Raw genomic sequence first — 10,321 nt, forward strand, 5'->3', positions numbered from 1 at the left:
TTACGCCGGTGAGCTTTCCAAACGGTCGTAAATCGACAATCTCGTTCCTCGGGCACTCTTGTATTCAGGAAGTGATTTTCATGACGGTACAAAGAAGATATAGTTTGACTTCATCCTTCTATCTGGGTCCGCGGGCCATTTGGTACCAGACATTTTTATTTGGATGCAGCTCCATGGCAGCCAAATCCAAATCCCTCCATTAGGCTTATTGCTGCCACTTGATACCCAAAGTCGCCATCCTATTTTCTCATAGTATAGATATATGGTTGCCATTGACATTATATTTTTCTAGTTTACAAAAAATGCCCAACATATTTTGTAAAATTGTATTTAAATTTTAAATTTACTATATTTTAATTTTACATACAGTAGTCTAGTCATTTTGTACTGGAACCTCAATAATAATAATAATAGAGAACAAATAATATAATCATAGTAATAATAATAAAAACAATAATAACGATAGTAATAATAATAATAATAAAAGAGAACATTACAAGAAGACAAAAATGCAAACCATTTTATTTACAAACTTAATTCCACAGAGCCAAGCACTGTTCCGTTCCCCTTTTCTGATTATTAGAGTGGTCCCAGTATCTTCACTCCTGCTCTCATTTCTAACAGCCGTTAAAATAATAACATTATGTCAACACACTACAGCAGTCCGAACCGAAAGAACTACAATTCCTGCATCCACTAGTTGAACAATCTCTTGGACGAAAAAGGTTTCTGTGAGTTGAGTGTAAACTTAATTCAGCGAGCACTGAAGCAGCCACGCACAAAAGCTTTATCATGCACGACGACGAGTATGGAGTATAACACAGCGAGGAGTTTGAAACGAGGCCGATGTGTCCTTTTGATTGCTTTGAGGGACAAAACTTAAGGAATACAGATGTCGATTGCATATTGGATGGCGAGGATGGAATGTCATAAGGCAGCATGGCATAAAACTTGAGAGAAATACAGTAATCCCCCGCTACTCATGTTTCTTAAATTCCAGTGGAACGATTAGCTCAATCTGAAATGCCCCACCATGCCACCAGATGGCACTAAATCTCTCGATAGAAAAAAAGTAGTACATTAATCTCGACAGAACCTATTCAATTTCTTTGTCATTTTAAAATTGTCAGATGAGTTTAAAATACTATCACGGTGGAAACTCTGGATTCTTTGGAAAACAAAACAAATTGAGTCAAAAAGGATTCAAAATTGTGGAAAAAAATAATTAAAAAATACTATTAATTAATCGTTTTCTTTTTCAGTATTCTCGGCAGAATAGCAGATTACTGTCAGTCAAATTAAATTAAATAAAATCCCATTGTTGCCTCTTGTTGCACATTTCCCAAAAAGGCCACTGGAAAAGGCCAATTTCAAACGTTCGCCCCGTCAACGTGGGGGGGGAACAATCAAATTGATTACAAAAGTAGACAACTGGATGCTGCGTTTGGAATAGTTTTTTTTTTTAAACCCCAGATAACATTTGGGCTTTTTCTTTTTATACACAACATGGAAGAAAGGCCCGCCGCGTTTGAACAGGTACAGCAACAAGTAGAAAAGAACCAACCTTTACAGCAGAGCCACTAGAAAACATCACAAGAACAACACTAAGAAGAAAACCACAGTGAAAAAACAAGCTTCAAATCGTCTCGCGTTCACGTGCACGTCCCGGTGTGCACGTGCACGATACCGCGGGCGTGCATGTGGATGAAGTTGAAGATCTCGTGCGGCATGGCGTGGAAGCCCGGTCGCGGCTTGACGTTGTCGTAGTAGTGGTGCGTGATGAAGATGCCCGACGGGTTCATGGGGAAGGCCCAGAAACCGTAAAGGTGCACCTCCTCGCACATCTCCAGGGCGGCGGTGACCAACATCAGCCCGCTGCTGAGACGCTTGGCCCGCACGCCCTGCACGGCCCAGAAACGCTGCACGTTGAGCAGGTACTGCGGGTGGAAGAAGAAGACGCCGCGTTGCGAGTCAAAGTCGTCCAGCATGTACTTGACCCGGAAGGACACGTCCGTGTTGCGCGTGTTGTAGAACGCGGGCAGGACCACCGAGGAGTTCTCGTAGTTGAGGAGGACGTTGTAAAAGGGACGCCGCCATTTCTCCAGCTTTTGGAATCTAAGAGGATAAAGGATGTGTTAAGGAAGAGGCACGATTTACGGGATTTTGGATTTAGCGTACCTCTCGGTGATGATGCTGGGATTCACCGTGACCAGATCTGTTTTTGTGCCGACGTCAGCAGAATATTTCTCGTTGATGGGCGGTATGTTGCATCTAGAGCAAAAAAAAAAATTGCTCGCCAAACGGGTAGATTAGATGACATTTTGTCTTTTCCTACCTGAACACAAAGTCCGCCGAGTCAATATCCTTTCCACAGTTACTGTTCTTAATAATGCCGCCATTTCCAATCACAGCGCATTTCTTGTACTGGGATTTGGAGTACGGCATATCCTGGAAGGCCAGAAAAAAAAAAATCAAAAAAAGTCCTGCTTCAAAACTCAAGCTGCAGGTTACACATCTCACATCTGGGAACATCTTGAAGACTTCGGTGGTGATGGGAAGAATGCCGCTGGTGTCCACCTCGTACCTCAGCTTGCTCCCGGCGGGGGTGTTCCTTTTGGTGGTGAACAGGAAGGAAGGAGCGTTGCAGCAACGAGACAGCGACATTCTGGAACAAAACACAAAACGACCAAGTTCAACGGAGATTGTCCAAGTTGTCATGACGACGGCGACGCTTACTTGAAGTTGCCGGTTTCCTCCTTGCTCTGCTCCCACTTACACACCTGCAGGTTACGCCATCTCTCAAACAAATCCGAAGTTTTCACCCTGGCAGACAGGCAGAGAGACTTGGAGAGTGAAGAAGGATAGCCACGACCGTGTACTTTCCGAAAATTCTTTCTACAAAGGGCGGTAAATTGAAACAAGAACAACACAAGGCAAACATTATAACGATGACGGTAACAGATACGGGCCGTGAGGGTGCCGGGAAAAAAAAATTAGAGCAGCAAAAAATATCAGCCGTGACTCTGCCCAAAATAGATTGTCCTTGAACTGACATTTTCCTGCGAGATGAACATGAAACTTTTGGCCCCTGTAAAATAATATAGGTATAATTGAGGTGCTCCTTTAAAGTCACTCACATTGTCAGGACTTTGACGTCCATAATCTCCTGTCTGAGCTCTTTGCATGTTGTCGAGTTGTACTCAAAGTGCCCGTCGTAGTTTCCCAAATACCTGAAGGGATCATAAGTCATACACAGTCACTGGAATAAATGGCAGAGAGATCAAATATTGCTTTATGGTAAAGAGGAAGGATATTTTTCTAATTTAATGTGCCATAATAACATGATTATTTTGGATTATTTTGTGATTTATATGTGTATTTATTTATATAAGTAGTGACTCTTAAGATATACAAGCCACCTCTATATTTTTTTGTAAACTCCCTGCACCGTTTTTTTTTTTTTTTTTTTTTTTTACAGTACCCACTAAAATGCTAAAAGGTAACAAGTTTTATTTTAATCAATTTTCCGACCCAAAACAAAAAAATGCAACATTACTGTATAATTTTGTAATATTTTTAGCAGCAGCAACAATTAGATCAAGTTACATTCTCAGAATGAATCGTGATTGGCTGATGGGTGGATGACGTCACGGCAACATGTCGCATGTGGCTGTGCATCGTGGCAAAATGCGATGGGGGAGAAAAATAGACCAAAGAACATTAAGGAGTTACACAAAGTAAGGGGATGCATTGAAAAGAACAAGATGCAGGGTAGAAGATCGCACAAATCAACAGTGACGCTGGTTCGTTTACATCCACCTGATGATGCGTTCCAAGGAAAGTCAGTCTGATTCGTTTTCATCAACGTTGTGATTCAACTGTTGACTAGTATGGATGAAGCCAGAGGTCCCTGCTCCATGCAATGGATGCTGCGTGCGATGACGTCACAGGGCAGCAGTGTAGACGTTGAGTCAGGGACATTTGTTGATAAAAGGTATAATGCACTTTTTGGTAAATCAAGTGTCAGCAATAATTATATGGAATGGTGATTGGACTGGTGTCAGGGATTTTTTTTTTTTCAGAACCCCTAGAACACACCAAATATTTTCTCGAAACATGCTTTTTGGGTTCTCCGCCAAACAATGGATTCATAATGATAAACAGATATTACACGAGGGCCTCATAACAATAATAAAGGGTAGAAAAAAGAGGGTTTTAAATCCAAGAGACAATGCAGATGTGAAGAAGGGAAGGCGCGGGCGGGGAGGCGTGTACACACAATGTACACACGGCATATACACACATACACACACGAGAGCTGTGCAGAACACGACACAAGGCACTGAGGATGGGTGCTAGATGGGACACAATGACAGGAGGCTCCATCAAGTTCTGGAGACGGTCAGGATAGGGGGGGTCAGGGTCGATGTGGACATGCAAATCTGGAAGTGCAACCACCACGGGGGACAAAAATATCTTCGCTACCCTTCAATGAAGTAAAAAAAAAAAGAGCATTCTGGGCTTTCTGTGAATGTACTAGAAATGCCTTCAAACGGGCCTACCTGTGAGAGCGTTTGTTTTTCTTCTTAATATCGGCTAGGCAGGGTGTGACTATTACGGCGATCTGTGAATCTGGCTGAAAATGCTGACGGAAACATCTGTCAACATGCAGACAGGTTAGAAGTTAAACGTGTGATGTAATCCCCTCCCCCTCCGCGACCCCCCCCCCCCCTCCCTGTGTTCCTGCAAACTTCATAACAAAGAATGAAAAATATTGCTATGTTGTTTATCTGTGAGGACTTCTGCTGCTGGCTCCAAGCATGCAAGGCTAAAAAAAAAGTGTGTGTGTGCATGTGTGTGTGTGTGACCTCTCAATATAGCTCACACTGTGCTCTCTAGAGGTGTGGTGCATTCAGTGACGCTGGGAACAAAGTACCTTTTCCTTCCATTTCTGGCAGGCTTCAGAGATCCGTCATCCGAGAAATTAACGGGACCGCTCCAATTTCCTGTCTCGTCCCCTTTGAGTCGGCTAAACTGTTGCGCACTAGCAAGAAAATGAGTCAGTTTATTTGCGTTGACGTCCTCGATGTGTTCCGAGCCGTGCAGAGAAGAGAAAACAACGTTCACCCGCCGCGTCAACATAGTACGCAAACACACACAAACGCAATTTACACATTGAGCTTGAGCAGTTCGAGAAAACAGTAAAAGAATGACACAAAAATCTATTTACACTCCTCTGGGTGGAAAGGTCTTGAATATTATGAATTTTGAAGACATATTGGTCACGTTTAATTAAATATTAATGAGAAACTCATTCTTGTTCTCCGCTGTTCGAACACTCAGCCTGTTTTTGCTATTTCAGCATCATTGTAAATCTGCAGAGCCGCTAATGCAGCTGTGTAACTCAATGATCCCATCAACGTGACATCCTCACAAATCAATCGGGCATCTCGGGTGAAAAAACTTTACGAGGTCGTTCGTTTCTGCCGACTCACCCGTAAGGGACTAGTCCGAAAAAAAAAAAAAGCGCCTTGCGTTTAGCTCATAGCACTTAGATCCCGTGTCTGGCCTTGAGGAACTCTAATGGGGCCTTCAAAGTCAAAGAAAAATAGTCTTAATGGTACTCTAAGCCTGACACGTTGATGTTATCCACAGACGCTACTTGTGATGACAAAACGCTCCTTGCAACGAAGAGATTCATTATTGACAGGGTCTAAAAAAATATATATATATATTACACTTGAATTTTCTTACTTTATGTTACACAGCTCGTCATCATAAGTCCATTACCTGCTTTGACCTCTACGGTCACAAGAGGTCAGATGACATCACACGCACACACACACACACACACACACACAGTCAAGTCATCCCACTTGAAAATTTCTCTTCCCCCAAGAGTGTGTGCAGACAGACTGTAGCAAAATGGCCGCCGCTGAGCCCATTGGTTGTTGTAGTACCCCCCGCCCCCGCCCCATCTCCCCACCTTCCACTATTTCTTTCTTTCTCGCTTTCCAATGGGCCCAGCGCCATAATAACGTGCAGGATGCTTGAATTCATGAATCTCACCATTGGGGAGGATTTTGGATACCATGAATTCTTGTAAAGCAGCCTGTGGGGAGCGTGTGGGGGGGTGGGAATGGCAGAGGGGAGGGGGGGGGGGCGTGTGTGTTCTCTTATAAGAGACTGCAGCGCATTATGTTTGCTTGATGTAAACATAAGAGCTGTCACTTATCTGGGATGTGGCGTTTGCTCATTTGTTTGGGGTTCTTCTCAACATCTGCTCGTCTCATAATGGAATTAGGAATATTGGGATTCACAGAGGTTTTTTTTTTTTTTACTGGGAGGTGCACATGAGAAATGAACACAATAATCGACTTATCTAGCTGAAAATCATCATCACTTACGCTGAGATCTTGCCTCTGCAAGATGTACCACCAGTCGAAGAAAGGCGCAAAGTCAATAAATTATATAAATAAATAAAAAATCAAAGGGGGGACATTACCATACACGGCCGCATAGGCAGCGTGTGTATGATATGAATGTGATGCTTAACCTGCATCAAAAGAAACCCAATGGAAATTGTTTTTGTGCCACAGAGGGGGAGGAGGAAAGAGGTAAAAAGGATGGATGGTCACTATTGTTCTCTTCCGGCCATTAAAAAGCTTTTCCCCTGAAGAAGACATCCATTAAGCATTCAAGCAATGAACTGCTTAAATTGCTGCAAATATGTCCAAGGTGAAACAACACCTACCTCTTAATGTAGTTTTTTCCATAGAGAATCTGCTGTAACAGAGTCACCAGTCCAAAAGCGCAAATAAACATGAAACAAAGGGAGCGATTGCCCAAGATGTCTTTACCCGACGACGGGTCAGTGTATCCGATCCTGCGGCGCAGCATCCGGGAATAACGGTGACACCCTGGTCGGTGTCTCTGTCCGCCGCTGCTGCATTCAGGACTTGGAGGCACACTCGTGTCCAGTTGGTCCAAACGGACCGCGCATCGTCCATCAGCCTCCTCACAGAGATCAAATCAGGCAAAATTGAGATTGGATCAGATGACGAGACATCCCCGCAGGACGCGGGGAAAAGGGTGGCGCAGATGATGCAAAAGGAGGACAAATCCAAATGCAATTAAATCATAATCACAGGAACCTTATTACGGCCAATAAAATGATGCTAAATAGATTTTACGTTAAATTCTAGTAAGGGAAAGAGGGTCCACACGCACACCTTGTGCGTCATCTCCAAACTGAGCATTGCCGCGTGACTGCAATCTTGAACGGAGGATGTGCTTTTTTTGCTTTTATTTAACCACTGGTAGCCACTAGAGGGCGCCCGTCATCCATTCATGCATGTCTTCCTTATATTTAGCACCCTCATCGAGGTCATCCGGCTTCAAGGGCGAACTAAACTGGGACTCCAGGGACTGTGGGCGTGTGGAGAACCTCGGATTATCAGGAGTTCCAAATTGAAAAGTGGCAAACATCATACAAAGGTTGGTGGGATGGGTTCACGCCAATGCATGAACTTGATTAAGAAGAAATAATGTTTCTAAACTGCTGAATGTAAACAAAGACAAACGAGACATTCTTTCTCATTTCCCACAGCGGCCTCGTCCACCTGCTGCTCTGCACGGGTTTCCACGAGGTCATCTAAAACTTCTTGACGTGCATACAGATTGGTAATTTTATCATTGCTGTATATTTGTATGAAGTAAAATATGGACACAATATTAACACTATTTTTACTCATTAAAATACACATATATTTTTGTTGACAACTATGCTATGTATCCTAGCTAAGAGTTAATGCTTTATTGCATGAATAACCCCATGCAGGTCAAAGCCACCATAATGGTCATCAGGACAAGACTGGGCCTGCTGTGGAGAGGGCCGGCCGAACCGTGCAGGTCACGTCCGCAGAAGGTGTGTTCCAGAAGCAGGTGGGTCTCTGCACTCACCCCTGATGGTAGAAGTATAAGATTAAAATACATTTTCCAATCATAATAATGATGATGGGACACACACCCCGCTGCGACCACTCTTCCCAGAGATGCTGGATGTCTTCGTTGTGATGATTGTGGTGCTCGTGATGTGTCGGGTCTACAAAGGAGATGTGCAGAACTTTGTCAATTGTGGGCTTTGAGAAGCTCTAATTTGAATTGATTTAGCTAAAAACAAAATAATTGAGGTCCCGTCATAAAATTTAGACAAAAATACAGGTAGAGCAAATCGTTTTAAGTCATGTGATGTAAATATTGCGTAAAATACCGTGTGAGATTTATCACAGTTAATTCTGTGGATTATAGGATCATAGCAATAAGTGCTGGCTGCTGGGGAGGATTAGAGACGGAGATGACATGAATAGAAAATGAAAAACGGACCCCATACTTACCCTTGTGGGATCCGCATTTAACAAAAAAGTTCTTAGCTTCATCTTTTAAAGGCAAATAGAAATGATTTTTAGGGGAGAAAATATTCAGAGGAGGCAGTACCGTTGGAGTGATGCCAGAGAATGTGCCGGAGCTTTGCGAGGGCTTGCGTGAGGTTCTCCAGCTGGTCGTGCAGGTGGATGTTCTCCTCAATGAGTTCGTGGATGGTGTCCTGCAGCTCAAAGGCGTCTCCCGCTAGCAGCAGCAGCGGCAAAATGTGCACGGCCACAAGGGGAAGCGACACCAACACGGGCCTCATGGTCAGCGATACGCCGGAACGCAGCACAGAGATTTGCTGGTCGCAATTGATTTGTGTTTTGCGTTTGAACGGCCAAGGGAGGGGGGGGGGGCTTGACTTTCCAACACGATGGATGGAAAGCTGCCTGCGGCACTGTTGCAAAAATCCATCCTGATGGGATGCTGATTTTGCATACATGAAAGTAATGTTTTGTTGAAAACACAACAAAAGGACATGAAACCAAAGTTTTTTGTGAAACAACTACGTATCTTTTATTTTGAATTATGGCGCCTGTCCATTTATGCGGTCTTGGCAGCCCTGGCACGCTTCTTTTTGACCACCACGGGCTTCTGGCTCTTCAGAATGGCACTGGCACGACGCAGGGCGGCCTGGAGGGGATGACAACACAAGACAATAAGGCTGGGGATAATTTTATTATTATTATTTTTTTTTAACAAAGGGCAACACTAACCATGCGCAGGTCCCTCCTGTACTTGTTCTTGTTAATGATGTTCCTCAAGCTGTTGAGAGTGGCGCGGGCATTCTTGTTGATGGTGATCTTGTTGTAAGAATTGGCTGGCTTGTGCTGACCTAAGAAATCATAAAAACATATTTCTTAACGTTAAGGAGAGTCCAAATGTTTAAGCAATATTACATAAATGATTTCACTTAATTCTTACCTTTGCGCTTCTTGACCAGAACGACCACTCCTTTGCCGTCAGGCGCCGGCTGCACGCCCACCGTCTTCTTGTGCACAAGCCCGTTGAATCGGAAAGCGTTCCTGGATTTCAGATTGTTGGGCTCCTGCCGTTGGACAACAGACTATTAGCACTCGTTATTTTTCTAATATTTAAGGACATTAGATGACTCACAGTGCTGTAGGTCTGTCCATTCCTCTTGAGAAGGAAGCTGGAGCAGTTCCTGATCACCATCCATTGCAAATTGGCCGACATGATGAACCTAGACAGACCACATTGAATAAGGTTATGCATTCAACTGTCTGTGTCATCGGACATCAGGCTACTATGGACATTCAATTTAAAAATTGTTTGCCATGTGACAGAAATTCTAAGATTCCCAAAACTGCAATCCATATTCCAAAAAATTCCATTCATTACAACTGTGACAGGCAATGCGCGCCCCGACATTAATTATTGGGAGTAACAAAGACAATGTGTAGCGGGGACTCCCTAACTATAACCATTTGTTTTCGTAACTGAAAGGTACACATACAAATTTACTTGTAAATGGTGTGATGGCTAATGCTAGCCCGTTTGCTAATGCTAGCCCCGTACGGCTAGGCCAAACAACACGACACATTTCAAGCTTTATTAGGACATGGCTCCATTTTTTGTTATGTTAAGGGATAGATAACCAACCCAGTGATCCTATTTTACACAAAAGTTCCAAACAAACGCTGTACAAGCAGGGATATTAAGTGTTTTGTGATCGGCAGCAAGCTACGGAGGAGACCACGTTACCTTTTAGCAGAGGAAAAGGAATCGAGAAAGCGGAAACCGCTTTACCCCAACTCGAGGAAGCGATTCATCCACGCCGATCGTTTAATTTTTTGAAAATAACAATTGTCGGGCGATAATTTGCATTTGTATTACATATATTCATATAAAACTATTAATGTGTTACTTAGAT

General features: G+C 43.4%; 2 protein-coding genes across 7 annotated transcripts; both read right to left on the reverse strand.

The window, feature by feature from the left end:
- Positions 1-505: 505 nt before the first annotated feature.
- st8sia5 (ST8 alpha-N-acetyl-neuraminide alpha-2,8-sialyltransferase 5) lies at positions 506-7,302 on the reverse strand. 6 transcript variants are annotated; one of them, XM_049737915.2, is made up of 9 exons: positions 6,755-7,301; positions 4,937-5,044; positions 4,563-4,658; positions 3,138-3,230; positions 2,737-2,895; positions 2,521-2,665; positions 2,336-2,448; positions 2,179-2,271; positions 506-2,115 (listed from the first exon to the last, which is right to left on the reverse strand). In XM_049737915.2, the coding sequence occupies exons 1-9, from the start codon at positions 6,898-6,900 to the stop codon at positions 1,653-1,655; spliced, it is 1,416 nt and encodes a 471-aa protein (XP_049593872.1). In that variant the 5' UTR covers positions 6,901-7,301; the 3' UTR covers positions 506-1,652. The 6 variants fall into 6 exon arrangements, with proteins under 6 accessions (XP_049593872.1, XP_049593873.1, XP_049593874.1 ...); XM_049737916.2 differs by having other exon boundaries at positions 2,737-2,823; positions 6,755-7,300; XM_049737917.2 differs by lacking the exon at positions 4,563-4,658 and having other exon boundaries at positions 6,755-7,302.
- A 1,615-nt stretch (positions 7,303-8,917) lies between these two features.
- rpl28 (ribosomal protein L28) lies at positions 8,918-10,206 on the reverse strand. Its single transcript, XM_049737965.2, has 5 exons — positions 10,153-10,206; positions 9,544-9,631; positions 9,352-9,475; positions 9,144-9,262; positions 8,918-9,060 (listed from the first exon to the last, which is right to left on the reverse strand). The coding sequence occupies exons 2-5, from the start codon at positions 9,622-9,624 to the stop codon at positions 8,971-8,973; spliced, it is 414 nt and encodes a 137-aa protein (XP_049593922.1). The 5' UTR covers positions 9,625-9,631; positions 10,153-10,206; the 3' UTR covers positions 8,918-8,970.
- Between the last annotated feature and the right edge of the window lie 115 nt (positions 10,207-10,321).

Source organism: Syngnathus scovelli, chromosome 13 (assembly GCF_024217435.2).
Source record: "Syngnathus scovelli strain Florida chromosome 13, RoL_Ssco_1.2, whole genome shotgun sequence".
Lineage (NCBI taxonomy): Eukaryota > Metazoa > Chordata > Actinopteri > Syngnathiformes > Syngnathidae > Syngnathus > Syngnathus scovelli.

Coding starts and splice junctions, on each gene's coding strand:
- rpl28 (XM_049737965.2), bottom strand. CDS start 9,624: ATGTCGGCCAATTTGCAATGGATGGTGATCAGGAACTGCTCCAGCTTC. Junction 9,476..9,543: donor ATGGACAGACCTACAGCACT/GTGAGTCATCTA, acceptor GTCCAACGGCAG/GAGCCCAACAATCTGAAATC. Junction 9,263..9,351: donor TCTGGTCAAGAAGCGCAAAG/GTAAGAATTAAG, acceptor ATGATTTCTTAG/GTCAGCACAAGCCAGCCAAT.
- st8sia5 (XM_049737915.2), bottom strand. CDS start 6,900: ATGCTGCGCCGCAGGATCGGATACACTGACCCGTCGTCGGGTAAAGAC. Junction 5,045..6,754: donor GGAAAAAACTACATTAAGAG/GTAGGTGTTGTT, acceptor TTTTCTTGCTAG/TGCGCAACAGTTTAGCCGAC. Junction 3,231..4,562: donor AAAAACAAACGCTCTCACAG/GTAGGCCCGTTT, acceptor TGATCCCTTCAG/GTATTTGGGAAACTACGACG.